Consider the following 25,277-nt stretch of genomic DNA (forward strand, 5'->3'; position numbering starts at 1 on the left):
GTGATCCTTTTGGACTTATTCGTTCTTGATTTTGGAGCATGAGTTGGGTTTTTTTGGCTGTTCTTAAATAAAAATAAAAGTAACTTCGAATGTTTTTTAGTGAAAATGAAACACAGTAAATTTCATAGTTGGAATGTCATTCAAATTTGAATGGTAAAAAGTACTTTTTACAAAGGGAAATTTGATTTTCTATACTTAGAAAATCAAAAAATTTGATTTCTAAACCAATAATTTAAACCCTAAAAAAACTATACCTTTTTTTTCAAAACCCCAAAAATACCCCCAAACTAAAACTATCTCTCTTTCTCTCTCTATCTAAATTGGCCCCAATAATCCCACACCCCAGTCCGATGGTCGGACCATGGGTCCGATGGGGTCCGACCAATCGGACCCATCGGACCCCAAGGTCCGACCATCGGACCTCTCTCTTCCCCTCTCTCTCAAATCGCGGGGAAAAAAAAAAAAAAATTAAAAGCCGGTCGGACCTTCGGGTCCGATGGGTCCGATGGTCGGACCCATCGGACCCGAAGGTCCGACCATCGGACCTCCTTCTTCCTCTCTCTCCAAAATCGCAGAAAAAAAAAAAAAAAAAAAAAAAAAAAATTAAAAACAACCGGTCGGACCCCCAAGGTCCGACCATCGGACCTCTGTCTTCTTCCCTCTCTCAAATCGCAGGAAAAAAAAAAAAAAGTTTCAGAGACTGGGGTTGCTCTTTCGGGTTGGGGTCGGAGGGGTTGGGGTCGTGGTCGACGGGGGTGAGGGTGGTGATCGGCGTTGGGGTTGACGTGGGTGGGTGAGGGTGGTTCGGGTGAGGGTGGGCGGTTGGGGTGAGATAGAGGGAGAGAGAGATGATGCAGAGAGAGAATATTGTGAGGGGGGTATTTTTGGGGTTTTGAAAAAAAAAGGAATAGTTTTTTTAGGTTTTAAATTTTTGGTTTAGGGAAAAAAAATTTTGATTTTCTAAGTATAGAAAATCAAATTTCCCTTTACAAATGGGAATATCTATCGATATAAATCAATATTATCCATAATTAATCATAATTTTCATGGTAATGAATGGCAAGTTCAGTAATTTATTCCAAATATTAGTATAGAAAGTTTCTTGATTATTTTGTGGTTTTGTTTTTGGGGTCTGAAAATAAGTAGGAAGCAGTCATGAATATGACAAAGAAAAAAGGAGATCTTGAAAGTGTTAGGTTTTATGCCCTAAATAAAACTCTTTACAATCTGATTAGTTATCAATATAAGAAATTTGAAGTGATTGATGTTTGCATGAATTTTACATGCTAATGGTTTAATATGTTTAATATGTTTATTACATTCATACACACAAAATCAGTTAAATCCAGATCATATGTTTATTCACAATTACAGTATCGTCAACACAGTGGAATGTGATTGTGATCATATGAATCAAAAGTTTTGGTCCTTGTTTCATCAGTGTTATTGGATTTACACTAATGTGATAATCAGCGATGATGTGTACTTACACTTGGAGTAAGTGTTATGTTCTTTCCAGGACATTAGTAAAGTATACTAGTTTCGAATGTATGGAGTATACATTGGACTGGACCGATATTGCAACTAAGTTAAGATATTACAAACTTACCGTTATACATATCTTTCCAAGTCAATATCAGTAGTTGATCTTAAGATTGAAAAGAATCTAAATCCTGATATGCTTAGGCTCAACTCAGGAGTGTTATTCATGTTCTTTGATTTATTAGTTAAGCCTACTTTTGGGTCAGGGTGATACGTATATTGTAACACCCTAACTATCTTAGGCGTATTACGTGATTTTTAAACGCACTGTGCAGCTCGTTGCTAATCAACGAGGTTTATGGAAAAACGTGATTAATTAAAATTTTGCTTTTTCATTAAACTTATAAACCATTTTACAAAAGTCTCGGGATCCCGATTTATAAAATCATTTACAAACGTTTTAACTGTTCAACTTTTACATCAAAATGAAAGTCGTCTAACGACAGTTACAAAAATCTCAGCCTTGCTGTCTCGAGGATCGTACGCTCCAGGCCTAACCGCCCCGACATGTACAATCTCATAAGCTCGCTCACGGTCCATCGCCCATGTACCTTGCCTTTACCTACACATGAACATAAACTGTGAGTCGACAGACTCAGTAAGAAAAGCATACTAATATCATACATAACTAACTGCCGTGTCCAACACGATACTGAGTCCCGCTACTGCCATGTCCAACATGGTACTGAGCCACTACTGCCATGTCCAACATGGTACTGAGTTTTGAACATTCAGGGGACGGTACTATTGACAAGTATCCTCCTGATCGGTCGAACCGGTCATACTCCGCCGTCGGTCATACTCCAGCCGTACCGACGGATAGGTCAATAAGATCGAACCACCAACCAAGTGTCACTGATCGGCCGAACCTGGCCATACTCCGCCGCCGGTCATACTCCACCGTACCGACGTGACAGGTTGGATGGTTCGAAGCCTAAATACATAACTAATGTAATCTAGCAGGCGTCCTACATGCACGCGAAACATGTAATCTACATATGCATACTGTTATACTAATCTTACCTGGATTCCGATTTCGTGTGTGCCGCCAACCCGACCGGAACCGAAGCCGAGCTTACGGACATCGGCTCCTAAACCATAAAAATCACAACGCTATAAGTGACACGCTAAATCACTTCCCGGGGACTAAAACTAGGAACTAAAAGTTTCCCTATCGATAAAAAGCATGGCAATACCCCTAAAAACCTAAAAACGAGGAAAACTAGGGTTCTGAAAAATCCCCCAACCGGTAGACCGGTTGCCCAACCGGAATTCCGGTTCTGGGAAATTCAGGACCCCCATCCGGAATTCCGGATGCACAACCGGAATTCCGGTTCCTCGCAGGCAGCAACTATAAAAATTCATAACTCGACCAATTCAACCCCAATTGGTCCCAAACTTTCCAGACCTACTCCATACATCCCAAATAACATATCCAAGGCATCAAACCTACCCAGAAACCACAAATACAAAATTTGCCATTGGAGCTCAAGCTTTGAGTTCCAAACTCAAGCTTGAGCAAAACCACCTAAACATGCATTCCACTAGCTTAATTCTACTTAAACTAGCATAATATCACCTCTGCAAACTAATAGAAACAACAGCAACATCACAGAACATATTCACAACATTTTCCTTCCAAAACCCACATTTTTACATAGAGAACTCAAAGCTTGAACAACCTAGCTAATCATGCTTCAAACAACTCAATTAACACTAAATAATCATGCTTTGAACCTCAGAAAATAACCATAAAACACAGCAGCAATAACAACTAAAAATCATGCATGCATCATCATCATACTTTCTTAAAACACAAGAAAACACAAAGAGAAGTTAGAAATCACTTACCACAATCAAGAGCTCCCAAATTAGGTTGAATCTAGCTTGAAAATCAAAGAAAATCCCAGCCCTAGAACCCCAAGCACCCAGCCGAAAAAAGAGAGGAAAAAGAGAGAGGTTTTCTTTGGGAAAAAATTCTATTTTCACACTTAGTCTAATTTTTTGTAAAAATGAGAGAATTAAACATAAATACCACTTATCACACTTCATTTCAGCCAAGTAAACATTAAACAATTATTTATTTTTCAAATAATACACTCACATAAGACAAAACACTAATGGGGCAAAAAGACCATTTTGCCCCTCCACCATAAAATCATGAAAATCATACTAAAGGGGTATTTTTGAGACATTCTAAATTCCCGGCCATTCCCGACATTCCCAATGTCTAAAACCCGTCCCCAAAATACTAACATACTAAGTTGTGATTTCTACTGAGCCAAACGCCGGGTTCCAAAATACCGGACACCGGAAATGCGAAATATAAAAGCTACTGATGACATAATCATGCATTTCTGAATTCCGTAAATAACAGTAATAAATTATTTAAATAGCTATAAATAATTTCATAATTAAACATAAACAACTGCTAATTTCCAAATTAACTAAGCGGGCTTTACAATTATTCCCCCCTTAAAAGGATTTCGTCCCCGAAATCTAACCTGAATAACTCTGGATATTGAGCTCGCATATCTGACTCTAGCTCCCAGGTGGCTTCTTCCACCTTACTGTCTCTCCAGAGAACCTTGACCAATGCTATGGTCTTATTCCGAAGGACTTTATCCTTTCTATCCAGGATCTGCACTGGTTGTTCCTCGTATGACATGTCTGGCTGAAGCTGAAGACTCTCATAACTGAGTATATGAGAGGGGTCTGAAACGTATTTTCTCAACATTGAGACATGGAATACGTTGTGCACTGCTGATAAGGCTGGAGGCAATGCTAACCGATATGCCACTTGACCTATCTTCTCGAGAATCTCGAAAGGTCCTGTAAATCTAGGGCATAACTTGCCTCTTTTCCCGAAACGTTTAATCCCCTTCATCGGAGATACTCGCAAAAACACATGGTCCCCTACTCGGAACTCAACATCCCTACGTTTCGGATCTGCGTAACTCTTCCGTCCGCTTCCGTGAGGCAAGCATTCTAGATTTTATCTTTTCTATTGCCTCATTGGTCCGCTGAACTGACTCGGACCTAGGTATTTCCTCTCCCCGTCTCATCCCAAAGGATGTGGGATCTACACTTTCTACCGTACAACAGTTCATAGGGTGCCATCCCTATCGTACTCTGATAACTGTTGTTGTAAGAAAATTCTATTAACGGTAGATATTTGCTCCATGAACCCTCAAAGTCCATAACACAGGCTCTCAACATATCCTCCAATATCTGAATTGTCCTTTCGGACTGACCATCTGTCTGAGGATGGAATGCTGTACTGAATTTTAGCTTCGTACCCATTGCCCGTTGCAAACTTTGCCAAAATTTGGAGGTGAATTTCGGATCCCTGTCCGAAACTATAGACTTCGCACCCCGTGAAGTCTCACTATCTCCCCGACGTACAGCTCTCGCCAACTGATCCACTGTAAACGTTGTTCTAACTGGCAGAAAATGAGCAGATTTTGTAAATCGATCCACCACTACCCAGATGGAGTCATACATACCCGTGGTCCTAGGTAACCCGACCACAAAATCCATCGCAATATCCTCCCATTTCCATTCTGGTAGGGTTAGAGGCTGCAACAACCCTGCTGGTCTCTGATGTTCACCTTGATCTGCTGACAAGTGAGGCATCTCGATACAAATTCTACCAAATTCTTCTTCATTCCGCTCCACCAGAAGTACGGTTTCAAATCGTGGTACATCTTGGTGGTGCCGGGATGCAGAGAATATGGAGTAGAATGAGCCTCCTCAAAGATCTCGTTTCTCAATTCCACACTCGCTCGAACACAAACCCCGGCTTTATACAAAAGCATCCCACTATCCGACACCGAAAAGTCTTTGGCTTGACCACCAATACCTCATCTCGGATCTTCACTAACTCCGGATCCGTCATCCGAGCAACCTTTATTCTTTCCAACGTATCGCATTGCGGCGTTAAGTTGTGAAGCCGACCTACCACAAACTCAATGCGGCTCTAACCATATCCTCTCGCTAGCCGAGGTGAGATCCGAACCATGCTAGCTACTTGCCCAGACCCTTTCTACTCGTGGCATCGGCCACTACATTGGCTTTTCCGGATGATAGAGGATCTCGCAATCGTAGTCCTTCACTAATTCCAACCAACGCCTTTGTCTCATGTTCAAATCTTTCTGAGTAAAGAAGTACTTGAGACTCTTATGGTCGGTATAGATCTCACACTTCTCTCCATACAGGTAATGCCGCCAAATCTTCAGTGCAAAAACCACAGCGGCCAATTCTAAATCATGAGTCGGGTATCGCTGTTAATAATCCTTTAACTGACGGGAGGCATAAGCGATAACCCGATCGGCTTGCATCAATACGCACCCCAAACCCTGTTTGGATGCGTCGCAGTAGACTACGAACTTCTCCTTGTCCGAAGGCAAAGCTAGTACCGGAGCAGTAATCAACCTCTGTTTCAGCTTCTGAAAACTAGCTTCGCATTTATCTGACCAGATAAATCGCTGATTCTTCTTTGTAAGCTCGGTTAGGGGCATTGAAATTTTGGAGAACCCCTCCACGAACCTACGGTAGTACCCTGCTAATCCTAAGAAGCTTCTGATCTCTGTCACTGTCTTCGGTCTCGGCCAATCCCTGACGGATTCAATCTTCCCGGGATCCACCTTGATCCCATCTTTACTCACAATGTGCCCTAGGAAGGACACCTGAGACAACCAGAACTCACATTTCTTGAACTTGGCGTAGAGCTTATGTTCTCGAAGTCGTTGCAGTACCATCTGAAGATGTAGCTCATGCTCCTCTTCTGATTGAGAGTACACGAGGATGTCGTCGATAAACACAATCACACAGATATCGAGGAAATCCTTGAATACTCTATTCATCAGGTCCATGAATGCTGCAGGAGCATTGGTTAGTCCGAATGACATAACCAGGAACTCGTAGTGTCCATACCTAGTGCGGAAAGCCGTCTTTGGAATGTCCTCCTCTCGGATTCTCAAGTGATGATAACCCGAACGGAGATCAATCTTAGAAAAGACCGTCTTCCCCTGAAGCTGATCGAACAAGTCATCGATCCTAGGTAATGGATATTTATTCTTCACCGTCAGCTTGTTCAACTCTCTGTAGTCGATGCACATCCTCATAGATCCATCATTCTTCTTGACGAACAAAACCGGGCTCCCTGTGGTGACACACTGGGCCGAATGAACCCTATGTCAAGCAACCCTTGGAGCTGAATCTTTAATTCCTTAAGTTCAGCTGGAGCCATCCTATACGGGGCTTTGGAAACCGGATCCACCCCTGGTGCCAAGTCAATCACGAAATCGATCTCCCGCTGAGGTGGTAACCCTGGAAGTTCTTCGGGAAAAACGTCCAAAAATTCCCGAACCACTCTGATGTCCTCTGGCCGAATGGTGTCTGGCCGAGTGGTGTCCACCACCACGGCCAGAAACCCTAAGCACCCGCCGTGCAGTAATTCTCTCGCTGACATAGCCGAGATCACCGGGATCCGAGATCCCTGAACCGAACCCACAAATACGAACGGTTCTTCACTTTCCGGTTGGAAGACCACCATCTTCCTCTTACAGTCAATGCTCGCCGAATATTTAGATAGGAAATCCATTCCTAAAATAATATCGAATTCAACTAAGCTCATCTCTATCAGATCAGCGCTTAACTCTCTACCATCTATCCTGATCGGCATAGACCTAATCCACCTATTGGAGATAACCAATTCTCCGCCAGGTAACAGGGTTCCAAACCCTGATTCATATCTATCAAAGGGTCTACCCAATTTACTAAAGACTCTGGCCGCCACATACGAATGTGTAGCCCCAGAATCAAACAGCACTGAACAAAGCGAGTTGTTAATAAAAAGCTGACCTGTAACAACTGATGGGCTGGCATCTGCATCAGCCTGCGTGATAGCGAATACCCTGGCTGGAGTGGGTATCGCTGGAGCTCTCGGTGCCTCTGGCCGGAGCTGGGGACATTCCCTCTTGAAGTGTCCGGGCATGCCACAATGAAAGCATCCCTGACCTTTGCACTCACCCCGATGATGCCTCTTGCAGCTAGGGCACTCGGGATAGGAGAATCGGGTCTCATTACCACCAGGACGACTCCCTCTGTTCTGGTTCCCCCGGAACCTCTTGTTCTGACTCGAGCCGCCGGAAGCAGTGGGTGCCCTCTTCCTCTGATCAATGGCCGAACCACTACTCCCCCTGCTATAGCCTGATGCAGGAGGGGTAGGAGCTCCGCCACTAACCGGAGTACTCAATGATTCTGACATGCACCCCACTGCGCCCTCAGCTCGCAGTGCCTTCTCCACCATCTGAGCATAGGTGGTGCTGTCGTCTGTGGTGATCATCAGGTCATGCCTGATCTTGGGATTCAACACGTCCAGATATTTCTCCTTCCTGCTGAAGTCGGTCGGCACAATTCCCGAGGCTAACCTCGCCAACCGGTCAAACTGAGTAGTATACTCAGTGACGTTCATGTTCTCCCGCTGGGTCAGGTGAACGAACTCTTTCCTTTTGGCGCTTCTGACCGCCTCATTGTAATACTTTGCGTTGAAGAGTTCTTGGAACCTTTCCCAAGTCATGGTGGTGACATCGTGAATCTGGGACACCATGGCCCACCATACCATGGCGTCCTCCTGGAACTGAAACGTGGCGCACACCACTCTGTCGTTACCGGTGACACCCATGAAATTCAGAATCCTGGTGATCACCGTCAGCCACTGCTCGGCTTTCATTACATCTGGACCTCCCAGGAATACCGGAGGTGCTTGCTTCCGGAACCGCTCATACAATGGTTCCAATCTGTGGGCCGCCACCACTATCTCGGCCTCGGGCGGAAGGTGTGCCACCGGAACTACGGCACAGAACCGGCAGAGCACCCCGCCGTCTCAACCTCTAAATCTCGAGGTCTTGCACTTCGATCCGGCTTGCATCTCCGCAAACCGCAACTCCCACCCGGGCTCCCCGATCGGCCTGGGAGCCTGGGCAGCCTGTGGCGGGTTCTCATCACCCCGGCCACGAGCCCTGCCTCGGGGACCTCTACCTCGGCCCCTAGCATGTGGGGGAAACTGAGCTCCCTGTCCCTGATTCGACCCTACGGAGTTGCCCTGACTCCTGGTAGTCTGCCTGGCGTCCATCTAGCTAGAACCGCCTGCGAAACCAAGAGTTGGCATATCAGGTCGTATTCAAGGCGAGCTTACTAATGCCGCTTAATTTGGAAATTAGAAATGAAACATGCGCCTATTCTACTATCAGGCTACTAACATGCTTCCTAACAGGCTTTTCTTTTTCATAACTGAATAAAATAAACTACTAAAGCAATAAAGGCTTACTGAACCGTGAACCGAGCTAACTGCTGATGATGATTGTACATGTCGTGACGATCTTCTAAGACAACCCGCGCTCGATACCAAATTGTAACACCCTAACTATCTTAGGCGTATTACGTGATTTTTAAACGCACTGTGCAGCTCGTTGCTAATCAACGAGGTTTATGGAAAAACGTGATTAATTAAAATTTTGTTTTTTCATTAAACTTATAAACCATTTTACAAAAGTCTCGGGATCCCGATTTATAAAATCATTTACAAACGTTTTAACTGTTCAACTTTTACATCAAAATGAAAGTCGTCTAACGACAGTTACAAAAATCTCAGCCTTGCTGTCTCGAGGATCGTACGCTCCAGGCCTAACCGCCCCGACATGTACAATCTCATAAGCTCGCTCACGGTCCATCGCCCATGCCTTGCCTTTACCTACACATGAACATAAACCGTGAGTCGACGTACTCGCAAGAAAAGCATACTAATATCATACATAACTAACTGCCGTGTCCAACACGATACTGAGTCCCGCTACTGCCATGTCCAACATGGTACTGAGCCACTACTGCCATGTCCAACATGGTACTGAGTTTTGAACGTTCAGGGGACGGTACTATTGACAAGTATCCTCCTGATCGGTCGAACCGGTCATACTCCGTCATACTCCACTCGTACCGACGGGATAGGTCAATAAGACCGAACCACCAACCAAGTGTCGACTGATCGGCCGAACCTGGCCATACTCCGCCGTCGGTCATACTCCACTCGTACCGACGTGACAGGTTGGATGGTTCGAAGCCTAAATACATAACTAATGTAATCTAGCAGCTTCCTACATGCACGCTAAACATGTAATCTACATATGCATACCGTTATACTAATCTTACCTCGGATTCCGATTTCGTGTGTGCCGTCAACCCGACCGGAACCGAAGCCGAGCGGCGGACATCGGCTCCTAAACCATAAAAATCACAACGCTATAAGTGACACGCTAAATCACTTCCCGGGGACTAAAACTAGGAACTAAAAGTTTCCCTATCGATAAAAAGCATGGCAATACCCCTAAAAACCTAAAAACGAGGAAAACTAGGGTTCTGAAAAATCCCCCAACCGGTAGACGGTTGCCCAACCGAATTCGGTTCGGGAAATTCAGGACCCCCATCCGGAATTCCGGATGCACAACCGGAATTCCGGTTCCTCGCAGGCAGCAACTATAAAAATTCATAACTCGACCAATTCAACCGCAATTGGTCCCAAACTTTCCAGACCTACTCCATACATCCCAAATAACATATCCAAGGCATCAAACCTACCCAGAAACCACAAATACAAAATTTGCCATTGGAGCTCAAGCTTTGAGTTCCAAACTCAAGCTTGAGCAAAACCACCTAAACATGCATTCCACTAGCTTAATTCTACTTAAACTAGCATAATATCACCTCTGCAAACTAATAGAAACAACAGCAACATCACAGAACATATTCACAACATTTTCCTTCCAAAACCCACATTTTTACATAGAGAACTCAAAGCTTGAACAACCTAGCTAATCATGCTTCAAACAACTCAATTAACACTAAATAATCATGCTTTGAACCTCAGAAAATAACCATAAAACACAGCAGCAATAACAACTAAAAATCATGCATGCATCATCATCATACTTTCTTAAAACACAAGAAAACACAAAGAGAAGTTAGAAATCACTTACCACAATCAAGAGCTCCCAAATTAGGTTGAATCTAGCTTGAAAATCAAAGAAAATCCCAGCCCTAGAACCCCAAGCACCCAGCCGAAAAGAGAGAGGAAAAAGAGAGAGGTTTTCTTTGGGAAAAAATTCTATTTTCACACTTAGTCTAATTTTTTGTAAAAATGAGAGAATTAAACATAAATACCACTTATCACACTTCATTTCAGCCAAGTAAACATTAAACAATTATTTATTTTTCAAATAATACACTCACATAAGACAAAACACTAATGGGGCAAAAAGACCATTTTGCCCCTCCACCATAAAATCATGAAAATCATACTAAAGGGGTATTTTTGGGACATTCTAAATTCCCGGCCATTCCCGACATTCCCAATGTCTAAAACCCGTCCCCAAAATACTAACATACTAAGTTGTAATTTCTACTGAGCCAAACGCCGGGTTCCAAAATACCGGACACCGGAAATGCGAAATATAAAAGCTACTGATGACATAATCATGCATTTCTGAATTCCGTAAATAACAGTAATAAATTATTTAAATAGCTATAAATAATTTCATAATTAAACATAAACAACTGCTAATTTCCAATTTAACTAAGCGGGCTTTACATATATTTTTGGAACATGATAGTATGATTGAGTGGGAGTGCTGAACATAAATATGGAATCTATAGCTTCTACTGGTGTATAGAAGTTAAGTGATGATTCCCTTCGAGCTTAGCAAATAGAAGTAAATGGATGAGCTCTTGTTTAACTGACTAATTATTAGATCACTAAACACCATTTACAGGTAGCTAAGTGTTTTAAGGGGCAAAATACATTGAGGGGTGAGAACGGTAAAGAAATCCCATCTCAATGTAAATCATCTATATAGAGGATCTTTAAATCACAATAAGATTATAACAATGGTTAAATGAGATAGTATATTGGTATCGTGAAACATACAATATGCTCTATATAAGTCTGAGAGTGCAATTCTAAGTTCTAAGAGTGGATTCAACGAAGAATTAATAAGTAGGAATTTACTTGGTAAATTTGGTTCACTTATTGGAAGCTCAGCATATAGATCCATGGTCCCCATTCTAGTTGAGAACATTCTGCTTGTAAGACTCATTAATTGATTCGTGATTGATCAATTATAATTCTAAAGTTAGACTATGTCTGATTTTATGAATTTTCACTAAGCAGGGGTGAAATTGTAAGGAAAAGAGTTTTCTAGGTTTATTTATTTATTAATAGACTTTATATGTCTAAATAATAATTAAATTAAATGACAATATTATTTAATAATGTATTTTAATTATTAAATAATTAGTTTTGGCATTTAAAAGGTTAGAATTGGAAAATTGGCATTTTTGAGAAAATAGAGATAAAATTTGATAAAATTGCAAAATTAAGTGGGTCCCATTACAACACCTATGGCCGGCCACTTATAAGGCTTTTTCAAATTATTATTTTCATTATTTTAATGCCAAATAATTCTAAACTTAAACCTAGTAAGTTGCCTATAAATAGAAAGTGATGGCTCAGTCAAAACATAAGTTTTTAATAAGCCTTTCTGACAGAAATTTTTTTCTCTCTTCTGAAAACTGAGCCTTCCTCACTCTCTACCTTGGCCGAAACCTCTCTCCCTCTTTTCCTTCATCTTTTTCGTGACCCTAGTGAAAGAGTAAGTGCCCACACACAGCAAGCAGTAACTCAATCATAGATTGGAAGACTGTGAAGGATCAAAGCTTGAAGAAGAAGGAGATTCGGGCTCGTATCTTGATTATACTCGTTACGTAAAGGAATCAAGGGTTAGAGATCTGAGTGGAAGGAGACATTTATTCCGCTGCATCAATGTAAGGTTTTCTTAACTTTATATGTGTTTATTTTATCGTTTTAGAAAGTTCATATTTAGGATGTTAATAAACATACTTGTGAGTAGATCTAAGATCCTGGTAAAATAATTCCCAACAACTGGCCTCAGAGCCATGGTAATTGATTTACTTGCATGTAATTTGGACTTTAAAACGATTGTTTGTATGTTTTTTGGATGGTATCATGTTGTATTGAGTGTTATTTGATGATTGATTGATGATTATGAAATTTTCGTGAAAAATAATTGTTATTTCGGTTCTGGAATTATTTTTATTGGATATTATGGAAAAAATTAAGCAAGTTAGCCTTTTACAGAACTCAATTTGGATTTTATTTGAATTAGTTATGATTTTTTGAAGATTTGACAAAATCTGGCCATCTTGATAGTTTCCTGCGATCGCAGAACTGTCCGTACAGTTTCGAATTTTTTCAATTTTCTTCAATTTTTCATACTTTTTCATGGAATTAACTTCCAATTTTTTTTATGGTTTTATATATATACTATTACTATTCCTAATTCAATTCTAATTATCATTTTGAATTAATTTAATTTTTTTTTAATTTAATTCAAGATATTAGTGTAATTTGAATTTGAATAGAACTAGTATTTATCTTTTTGCTTAAAAAAAACTATCTTATTTTTAAATTTGATTATATTTTTTAAAATTTAAGGTCAGATTTTTTTTTTAGATATTTAAAATATCTTTTAAGATATTTATAATATCTTTTAAGATATTTAAAAATATCTTATCTTTTAAAGATATTTATAATATCTTTTAAGATATTTAAAAATATCCTATCTTTTAAGATATTTTAAAAATATCTTATCTATTAAGATTTTTTAAATCTTTTTAGATATTTTGACCTTATTTAAATTTAAAATAAGATATTCATAATCATGTAATTTTAAATAGATATAAGATATTTTGCTAATTTTTAAATTTTGTTATTTTATTTATTTAAATTAAATTTAAAATCTGAAAAGATATTTTATTTATCTTTTCTAATTTTTATTTAATTTTTATTTTTAAAATAACATTTAATTTTTAAAAGTAATTAGCAAATTTTGAAATGATATTTAGGTTGGTTGAAACCTAATTTTTCAAATAGTAGGTTTAATTTTAAATATTTATTTTTAAAAATAATTTCGAAATTTTAAATTTATTTTATTTTCGAAATTAATTAAAATTTTTTTTATTTTTCGAAATTAATTAAAATATTTTTTTTAATTATTTATTTTTTCGAAATTATTTATTTAAAATTAAATAAATCATACTTCCAACTATCCAGCTAACCTTGTTGCAGGAGTATGTGTTTTTAGCTTGTATGTAAGTTTTAAAAACCTATTATTACTTGATTGCAAATAGCCATGGTTACTTTTTGCCAGATCTAATGATCTGATGGCTCCCTTGGTCAAGTAAATAATTTGTAACAGGTAAATTTTACAATCTTCTTTCATCTGTGTATGACCTAGCAACACGATAGGATCCATCCAAAGTGTGCCTGTGTGAGCCTATATGTTTATTTTATTATATAGATGCATATAGGTTGTTGCTAAATAAAATGTCACACCATGATAGATTTTATTTAGGTCCATTTAGTTTTTGGACCTATTCAATTAATAACAGTTATTCATTTTAAGGTTAAATTCCTCTCTTTTGGGCCTTGTGTGAGAGTTGGGTGCCATAGAAGTGGGTACGACATACTGAACCCAGCACCCCCTCACATGAACTACCCCAATTGTGAAGGCCCATTTGCCTGATTTGAATAACTGTACTAGGTTAATTATATTAGTTTGACCTAATAAAAATTGAATTAGCAACATAATTAACTTTTAAAATATATGAAAATTTATTTTCATTTTAATATTTTAAAGTTAATTTTAAGAAAAACACTTTTAGTTTTAGATATTATTTCTAGATAAACTATTTGTATTTTTCTTGTATTTAATTAAATATAGAATTTTAACTAACTAAGATTCTTTCTGGAGCTTATTTAATTAAATATTCCTATTTAAGTTATAAATTAGTTGTATCAACTGATTTTTCTTAACTAACTTAAATTTGAATATTTGATTTAAATTTTAAATCAAGTTGAGGAATCTTAGGCATTAGTTATTAAAGATTCTTAAGATATTTTTTAAGTTAATATCTTTTCAAATATTAACTTGAAATGGAATATCTAAGATATTTTTTTGGTTAATATCTTTTCAAATATTAACTTTAAAAGATATTTTCAAATTAAGTGGTTACAACTTAATTTGTGATATTTAATTAAATCTAGATTTGAAATTATTTAAGTTTTAGATTTTTTCTATATAACTTAAATTAGATATTTTTCAAATTTTGAAAAGATACTTAGTCAAATAAGATATTTTCTAGATAGTAATTTCTAGACTACTTATTATTTCTAATACTTATATAGGAAAATATTATACTTTTGTGAAATTAATTATTTAAATAATTAATTTTGGTACAATTTTATTAAGTATATTTTTCCTAGTATTAAATAGAAATTAATAATTAAGGCTTCTCTACACTTAATTATTTATTTCTTGAATTTAATACAATTAATTAAGTTGAAAAATCTAAATATCTAAGTTGATTTTCATCATGATACTTAAATATTTATTGATTTTTCATGACACTTAATTAAATAGAAAATTATTTTTTAGGTTGAAATTTAATTTTTCAACTTAAATTTAAATAATTTTTAAAATATATATTTTTCTTTATTTTATTAATCAATTTCGAAAATTGCATTATGCAATATTTTCGAAATTTTTTTTGAAAAATAGATTGAGTTGTAAATTAATTAATTATTTTAATTAATTCTTGGACCAACTCAAGTCAATGATTTTTTCATTTAATAGATTAATTTAAAATAAGTGAATTTAAAATATATATATTATTAGAAATTGAATTAACTAGTCAAAAGAATATCTAGATAGGTGATATTTTTGCTTGAAGTATTTCTTTTCTATTTTTATTATTTTTCGAAAATTGTATATTTTTTATACTTAATTTTCGAACCCAATAAATATATTCTCAAAGGAAATTTTTAAGTTGCTAATTATTTATTTAATTCATCTTAAATTAATTTCCTTAATATTTATATTTAAGATTATTACTAAGATGGAAATAATTAATTTTATTTCAATCACCATCTAGTATAATTTTATAAATATTATATTAAATTCTTATTTTTGAATTTTAATTCTTAAATAGAATTTAATGAGATTTATTTATTAGAATAATAAGAAAATACAATTTAAACAATGAGCTTTATTATTATTAAGATATTCGATCTCCATTGTGGGTTTTACACCGCGTTTGTTTTAGTGAGTAATCCTCCCTAATGGAGGAACGTTCATTAGCAATTTCGCACCGTTTAATCTCGCATGATAAGTGGTTTGTAAGTGTTTTATATGGTATAGATCACCCTAATGGTGGCGACCATATTTGACTTGCAAATTGCGAAACAATGGTAGAAGCTCATAAGATAGAATAGCCTTGACTCTCGCCTAAACGGGACAACGCTGGATTCTGATCTTGATCGAATAAAAGGTTGCTAGAATGTTTAACATTTTAGATGAGCTGACAACTCTATTCAATGGATGATAGCTTTGACTCTCGCCTAAACGGGACACTGATATCAGTTTGTTGAAAACCTTGGAAATTATTTAGGATTGATTTTTTTAAGTATTTTCTCATATCATTCCTACTTGCTATGTGCTTATAATTTCTGAATTGATTTTGTGTGTTAAACCATTATTAATTTCTATTTGTTGATTTCTATTATTTTGTAGTATCCTGTTTGTCAAAATGAATCCCATGTTATCACTGTTGACTGAAAATAAGCTGAATGGATCTAACTTTAATAAATGGAATGAGAACATTAATATTGCTCTCATAGGAGAAAGTGCCTTGTTTGTTTTAACTGAGCCGTCACCTGAAGTGCCTGGGGATAATGCATCCAAAGCTGTGAAAGAAAAGTATGAGCGTTGGCAAAAGGCAAATGACAAAGCTCTATACTTTATGCTTTCTAGCATGGTTGACACCCTCAAAACTCGGTTTTCTAAAACTGAGAAGGCTGCTGAAGTTATGACGAAGTTAAATGAGCTATTCGGTAAGGCATCACTTCAGTCACGCTTTGACGCGACTAAGAAGTACATTAACGCACGGATGGAACCTCATCAAAACGTGCGTGATCATGTTCTCCTCATGTCCAGTTATTTCCAAGAAGCCCAGGATCATGGTGCTGAAATGGACAAAGGCTACTCAAGTAAGTCTTATCTTGAAATGTACTCGACTCCGCATTTCTACCATACACATCAAATTATGTCATGAATAAGAAGGAAATTGACTTTCATGAATTAGTCAATGACCTTCAAACTTATGAAAATTTGATTGGAGGACCCAAGAAGAAAGGGAGTAAACCTCATAATCCTGGTAATGGTAATGGGACGATAAAACCTGAAGCAAATGTTGCCTCTGCTTCAAAGCCCAAATCGAAGAAGAAGTGGAAGAACACCAAGAAGCGAACAAAAGCCATGAAAAAGGCTGCTCCTTCTGGTGATGCTACACTTAAAGGAAAGTGTTTCCACTGCAATGAAAAAGGTCATTGGAAACCCCAGTGTCCTAAACTTCTTGCAATGAAACAAGGTATTTCCATTAATAAACTTTAAGAGTTTAGTGAATTATTATCCAATTGGATTTATGATTCTGGACTAAACTTTGTTTATTTGTTTTCTTCTTCTTATAGGCCAAGCTACTTGAACTCAATTGAGTTGGATCAGCAAGCTGGACCAAGGGTGAAATCGTCCAGATGAAGATGAAGCTCTTCAATTTTTGAATTAATTGTTTTAGTTTAAAGACAATTTGGATTTCAAATTTTAGTTAGGGATATTTATCCCTGTTTTCTCATATTGTTGCAATACATTTTTTTATTAATAAAGTTTTTTTTCGAAATTCACTATTGCAATTTATGAGATTGAGCTTCATTTAATTTTATCTTCATCAATTATTACCACATTATATTTATATGTTTGTATGTGTAAGTGTTTTTATTATTGATACAAATTCTATAATATTTACAACTCTTCATAGAGTTATATTATATAAACACTAGAAATTATTTCTATGTTTATCAATAATTGTTAATTCTCATACAATTATTAAGAATTTGTTTAATAAAAGGATCTTATGATCTGATAGGGGTGGAGAAAAGTTAAGAAAACTATGCAGTTCAACGATCTTTTATATCTAATGAACTCTGGATAGTATTCAACTCCACATAAACTCTATCACACAGAGAATCATGATCTTTACAACCTTTAGGGGTGGATCATAATCTCTATATACTTAGGGGTGGAGATTTTCCATAGTACCTTATATGTATATTCTTAGGGGTGGAGTCTATTCCACAATTCCCTATGAAACACATATCTTGTTTAAACATAGAAGTAATATAATGAGTCAGCTATTGTCAATATAAATTCTTGATCTTGATTGTATGTTCCATTTCGTTTTTACTGTTGTAAGTAAAAGTATGATACCTTTGAAAGTTCTTTGTTAAAGTTTCACACTACCTTAATTGAGTGGGAGAATTTTAAAGTTCTATACCCATCTTCATTAGGTTGATAATTGTGATAGGTACTTAAGAACACTACTGAAAAGCAAATCTATCCATTCACATGGATAGATATAGCTTATCAGAATTATGAGAATAAGATAAAGAACTCTAGTTCAGTCCATTCGAATGACTTGAACCAAGAATTCTTAATCCTCATAAAATTTTATGGTATCTTAATTTTGATTACTTTAATCTCTCGGCATGTATTTTTCACTTCAAATACTAGTCTCGCTAAGTTGATGACTTAGTCTTGACTTAAAGTTTCGTACTAATACAAAAGTCACAACTAGGTAACTCTCTAAACAATCGTAGGTTAGAAGTATTATTTAACCGTACATCCGCTATTGAGTGGGAGCTATCTCGAGATGTAATCAAATAGGGAACATTAGAAGATATTCAAGAAGGATTTATGAAAGTGATCTATATGTCGGTATATTAAGGAACCGTGTATCGATTGTCTTTGTATCACACCATCTAATTTCGAAATTCTTAAGATGGTGCTTACTTTGGGGGTGGAGGAATTATTGTATAATAATTCAAGCTCTACCCAGAAGAACTATAACTTGGTCAATTCGAATATACCGTAAAGTTATATCACCGAAGAAAAGTCTACACCGTATTATCTCAATTACATATTTTAAAATATGAGAGATATGTCCTCTCGTTAATTCGTATGTACTTTTAAAACAAGAAAGATTTCGGTATCCTCGATGAGTAAAGCATATAGTAAAGGATGTTTCATAAAAGTATTTATGAACTAGTTTCCGAAGTTTGGGTGGATTCAAATATACTACACTTGATCCGAAGATCAAGACATCGAATTGACCTATTTGCGCAGCTTTGTTTTATATTAGTGCAAGTGGGAGTTTGTTAGGTTTTATGCCCTAAATAAAACTCTTTACAATCCGATTAGTTATCAATATAAGAAATTTGAAGTGATTGATGTTTGCATGAATTTTACATGCTAATGGTTTAATATGTTTAATATGTTTATTACATTCATACACACAAAATCGCTAAATCCGGATCATATGTTTATTCACAATTACGGTATCGTCAACACGGTGGAATGTGATTGTGATCATATGAATCAAAAGTTTTGGTCCCCGTTTCATTAGTGTTATTGGATTTACACTAATGTGATAATCGCCGATGATGTGTACTTACACTTGGAGTAAGTGTTATGTTCTTTCCAGACATTAGTAAAGTATACTAGTTTCGAATGTATGGAGTATACATTGGACCGGACCGATATTGCAACTAAGTTAAGATATTACAAACTTACCGTTATACATATCTTTCCAAGTCAATATCGGTAGTTGATCTTAAGATTGAAAAGAATCTAAATCCCGATATGCTTAGGCTCAACTCAGAGTGCTATTCATGTTCTTTGATTTATTAGTTAAGCCTACTTTTGGGTCGGTGTGATACGTATATTTTGGGAACATGATAGTATGATTGAGTGGGAGTGCTGAACATAAATATGGAATCTATAACTTCTACTGGTGTATAGAAGTTAAGTGATGATTCCCTTCGAGCTTAGCAAATAGAAGTAAATGGATGAGCTCTTGTTTAACTGACTAATTATTAGATCACTAAACACCATTTACAGGTAGCTAAGTGTTTTAAGGGGCAAAATACATTGAGGGGTGAGAACGGTAAAGAAATCCCATCTCGATGTAAATCATCTATATAGAGGATCTTTAAATCACAATAAGATTATAACAATGGTTAAATGAGATAGTATATTGGTATCGTGAAACATACAATATGCTCTATATAAGTCTGAGAGTGCAATTCTAAGTTCTAAGAGTGGATTCAACGAAGAATTAATAAGTAGGAATTTACTTGGTAAATTTGGTTCACTTATTGGAAGCTCAGCATATAGATCCATGGTCCCCATTCTAGTTGAGAACATTCTGCTTGTAAGACTCATTAATTGATTCGTGATTGATCAATTATAATTCTAAAGTTAGACTATGTCTGATTTTATGAATTTTCACTAAGCAGGGGTGAAATTGTAAGGAAAAGAGTTTTCTAGGTTTATTTATTTATTAATAGACTTTATATGTCTAATTAATAATTAAATTAAATGACAATATTATTTAATAATGTATTTTAATTATTAAATAATTAGTTTTGGCATTTAAAAGGTTAGAATTGGAAAATTGGCATTTTTGAGAAAATAGAGATAAAATTTGATAAAATTGCAAAATTAAGTGGGGCCCATTACAACACCTATGGCCGGCCACTTATAAGGCTTTTTCAAATTATTATTTTCATTATTTTAATGCCAAATAATTCTAAACTTAAACCTAGTAAGTTGCCTATAAATAGAAAGTGATGGCTCAGTCAAAACATAAGTTTTTAATAAGCCTTTCTGACAGAAATTTTTTTCTCTCTTCAGAAAACTGGGCCTTCCTCACTCTCTACCTTGGCCGAAACCTCTCTCCCTCTTTTCCTTCATCTTTTTCGTGACCCTAGTGAAAGAGTAAGTGCCCACACACAGCAAGCAGTAACTCAATCATAGATTGGAAGACTGTGAAGGATCAAAGCTTGAAGAAGAAGGAGATTCGGGCTCAGATCTTGATTATACTCGCTACGTAAAGGAATCAAGGGTTAGAGATCTGAGTGGAAGGAGACATTTATTCCGCTGCATCAATGTAAGGTTTTCTTAACTTTATATGTGTTTATTTTATCGTTTTAGAAAGTTCATATTTAGGATGTTAATAAACATACTTGTGAGTAGATCTAAGATCCTGGTAAAATAATTCCCAACAGAAAGCACATTTACAAAGAAGATGAGTCAGAGGTTGTAGGGATCCAATGGAACTTCAAGCCATCGAACAAAAGGAAATACCACAGTGTGATGCCATAATTTATTGGGAAACTAATGAATTGAATCATTTTCTGAAATTGAATTGGTTCAACCCGGTTATGCCATGAAGTATGTGAAAATATAGGTAAGAAAAGAACAATAGTCAAGAAATTATTAAAATCGAGCTACAATTGGAAGATCCAACACTAGATCCCCAATCTATATAATGAGCCATTGGACTAAGCAATATACAATCTTGAATATTTTCTAGTGTCACCTCACCTGCATGTAGTGCAAAGATGACAACTACTAATAATACAGCTGCCTAAGCATTAACAATAAATGTGGCAAGTAAATTAATAAGTGGTTGAATTTGGTGGTGAAAGAGTGAATATTGAAGAGAACAATCAATGCCACAAATTGTGATACTCTTCATATCACGCCACCTTCCAATTTCCCCTTTGCTTTGCTTTCATACTGGTATGTATTAGGTTAACCCGTGAAGAAAGTAAGGGTTTGATTGGTTTGTGATTCAAAAATTATGTTTTTTAAAAATGTGTTTTGAAAACAAAAATTTAATAAGTAAAAATTTGTTTTTAAATATGTGATTGGTTATAGTGTGATTTAATGTTTTTGAGTTTTAAAAAATTAAATATGTGATTGGTTGAGAATCTCAAAATAAAAAAGTAACATAATTGGAGAGTTTTTGGATTCAATGATTTGAAAACACAAAAAAAACATAAAATTGGTGTTTTTATTTTTTAGCCTAAAACTCAAAATAGTATTCAAATTTTATTTTTAAAAACACTCAACTAATCAAAAATTCTTAGGTGGACCCCACTATTTTAATTTTCAAAAACATAAAATAATTTTCAAATCCTAAACTAATCACACCCTAAAGCTCTCGTTCTTGCAAATTCAACAATTATGTACATGAGAACTTTGTAGTTAAAATGTTATTTACTCTTTCAAAAAAAAAAAACAGAAAAAATTACAAACCAGCTCCACATTTTTTAATATTATATCACTGAAAAAGAAAAATAAAGTGATTTAGTATTGGATTCTGTCTATTGAAGTAGATTAAATTAAGTAATTACAAATTTAAAAATAACATTTACAAATCACTCAAATTTTGTAAAGTATCGAGTTTGCCTAACACTTACACTACTCGTTTTCCTTTGCCATTATAAATTATTTAGTACTACAGTGTTCCAATTCAATACAACAGATTTTATTTTATTTTTTCCTTTTCTATTCAATTTCTTCTTCTAATTTCCTTTATGAATTAGTTAAATATTCTTCCCATAATCTTAATATTTGTATTGCTAGTCAAAAATCCAGATAACCATTTCCTACACGCATTTGATTTGAATTTGACAAATCCAAATCTTTTACGGTCTTCCAACGGGACCCATCGATGTCATCATATCCAAAGATCACGATCTCTTCAAACTCAGACCAGCCAATCAGAACCGTCCATACCAACACTCTATTCGCCCGAACAATCCTCACTCGCCTCCGCCACCACGCTCGCCACGCGCTCTCCAACCGTCGTCTCTGGACCGAGTTCGTCGACCGGACTGCCTTCTCCAGACCGGCAACCTTCTCCGACGCCGCCTCGCGAGTACGGAAAAACATAACTTACTTTCGGGTCAATTACGTAACCCTAATCGCAGCTGTACTCGCCTACTTCCTCATCTCCCACCCCTTTTCACTCCTCGCCCTTATCTTCCTCATCGGAGCATGGCTCTTCCTCTACGTTCTCCGGCCGTCGGATCAACCCCTGGAGATCTACGGTAGAACTTACTCCGACGCCCAAACCCTAACCGGTCTGGTTTTGACCACGCTGGTGGCGATCTTGATCACGAGCGTGGTGTCGCTACTCGTATCGGCGGTGATCGTTGGGGTGACGATCGTGTGCGCTCACGGTGCATTTCGGGATCCCGAGGACCTCTTCGTGGATGATCAGGAACTGGTGGGCTTCTTCTCCGTCATCAATGGCGGAGCCACCTCTTGTGGATCTGCGGCGGCTGTGGGTCCCATGTCTGTGGTTTGAGATTTTTTTAAATTTTATTTTGTAAGAATATTTTTCTGACGAATGAATGGAATAAAATATAATAATGGAGATTTTGTTACCAAATGGAATGAAGTATTTGTTTTTAGCATGTATTTCGGTCTCTCTTTTTCTTACAAAATGTCATTTAATTACTATTTACGTAGCCAAGTTATGTTTAAAATAGAAGTTAATTAAAATTAATTTGTCTACTTTTACATTAAAAAAAGTGCTAATTTTTTTTTTATAAAAAAGTGCTACTTGCGATAAAAAAAAAAATGCTTCAAAAGACTTCTAAATTACTAAATTCGACAGATACGGAACTTTTTTTTTAAAAAAACAAAAACAGCAACATAACTTAAATGAGAGTAAAGATTCAACCCCCTTGTTTTTTCAAAAAAAGAAAAAAAGAGAATTAGAAGAAGATATTACCAAAAACATTTTGACAGAACAATTTATCAAAGTTTTTTTAATGAGACACTAAAATTTTAAAAAAGTGAAGCTTAGATACAAAATTACTCTAATAGAACTCTAATATGTGGGAGTCTATAGTGTCATTCTAAAAATAGTAGGACACTATAGACTACACTAAATTACCTTGCAGTCTGATTTGTTAGAAAGAATTAAAACGACCCAACAAAGTGATTTTGAGCTACAAAGGTACAAAGAGAAGTTAGAAACAAGATTGGCAAAAGATTTTTCACTTTCACCTGATGGGTTATTACGATACAAAAGCAGAATTTGTGTACCGACCGACAGAAATATCAGACAGGAGATTCTTGATGAGTCTCATACCACACTGTACTCCTTACACCCAGGGACAACTAAAATGTATCGTGATATGAAGGCCCTGTACTGGTGGCCAGGTATGAAGAGTGACATTGTTGAGTACATGTCAAGATGTCTAACTTGTCAACAAATTAAGGCAGAGCATCAGAGACTGGCGAGTTTGCTTCAACCTCTAAAGATTCCTGAGTGGAAGTGGGAAGACATCGCCATTGATTTTGTGGTGGGATTGCCAAGAACGATAGGGTACTATGACTCTATTTAGGTGATTGTGGATCGATATACGAAGTCATCACACTTTAACCAGTACAGACAACGTATGTAGTGGATCAGTATGTTGATCTATACATCAAGGAAGTAGTTCGGCTTCATGGTTCCCCAAAGTCGATAGTTTCGAATCGAGATCCAAAGTTTACATCCAAATTTTAGAAAAGTCTACAACGAGTAATGGGTACCAAGTTAAAGTTTAGTACAGCCTTCCATCCTCAAACTGACGGTCAGTCTGAGAGGACTGCTCAGATACTTGAGGATATGCTAAGAGTGTGTGTAATGGATTTTGAAGGTTCTTGGAACAAGTATCTTCCTCTGATCGAGTTTTCTTATAACAATAGTTATCAGAGTACTATTGGCATGGCTCCATATGAGATGCTTTATGGAAGAAAGTGTCGTTCGCCCATTCATTGGGATGAAGCTGGTGAACGTAGGTATCTTGGACCCGAGGCTGTCCAAAGAACGAGTGAGGTCATTGAAAAGATTCGAGCTCATATGTTTGCCTCATAGAGTAGACAGAAGAGCTACGCTGATCCAAAGCGTAGAGATATTGAATTCCAGATTGGGTATTTTGTTTTCCTTCGGGTGTCCCTAATGAAAGGAATTCAAAGATTTGGAAAGAAGGGAAAGTTGAGTCCCAGATTTATTGGCCCGTTTGAAATTCTTGAAAGGGTAGGTCAGGTAGCCTATCGGCTAGCCCTACCCCCTGCTTTATCTGGAGTTCACAACGTATTTCATATTTCGATGCTTCAAAAGTATGTATCTGATATAACTCATGTTTTAAGTTATGAAGATATCGAGCTTCAATTGGACCTGTCATATGAAGAACAACCAGTGCAGATCCTGGACAGGAAGGAAAAAGTATTGCAGAATAAGACTATTCTGCTAGTTAAAGTGTTGTGGCAGAATAACAAGGTTGAAGAGGCGACTTGGGAATTAGAGTCGCAAATGCAAGAGAAGTATCCCGAGCTATTCAAGAAAATTTCGAGGAAGAAATTTCTATGAGGGAATAATTGTAATATTCTGAAAAAAAAAAATAATATGTTATTTAATTGGGCATATTTTATTAAATATGTAATTATTCTGGTAATGAAGTAAGATTATGATCTTACTTAGGTTAATTAGTGTGAATTTAATAAATGGTTAAATAAAGCGCAATTTATTAATTACGGAGATTATATTAGATTATGTGGGTATCGTAGATACCTTTTTTGAAATAAAATATTTTCGGGGTCAGCGACAATGGAAACTCGATGGAGTGATTGGAAATATCATGA

At 36.4% G+C, this 25,277-nt stretch overlaps 1 protein-coding gene across 1 annotated transcript; it reads left to right on the forward strand.

Moving 5' to 3' along the window:
* The first annotated feature begins 21,921 nt into the window (after positions 1–21,921).
* On the forward strand, positions 21,922–23,060 carry LOC115718431 (PRA1 family protein B3). Its single transcript, XM_030647210.2, has one exon. It carries the CDS (start codon positions 22,309–22,311, stop codon positions 22,945–22,947), a length of 639 nt encoding a protein of 212 aa, XP_030503070.1. The 5' UTR covers positions 21,922–22,308; the 3' UTR covers positions 22,948–23,060.
* The last annotated feature ends 2,217 nt before the right edge of the window (positions 23,061–25,277 follow it).

Source organism: Cannabis sativa, chromosome 2 (genome assembly GCF_029168945.1).
Source record: "Cannabis sativa cultivar Pink pepper isolate KNU-18-1 chromosome 2, ASM2916894v1, whole genome shotgun sequence".
Lineage (NCBI taxonomy): Eukaryota > Viridiplantae > Streptophyta > Magnoliopsida > Rosales > Cannabaceae > Cannabis > Cannabis sativa.

Bases quoted from the DNA above. Each gene is read 5' to 3' on its own strand.
- LOC115718431 (XM_030647210.2), top strand. From the start codon at position 22,309: ATGTCATCATATCCAAAGATCACGATCTCTTCAAACTCAGACCAGCCA.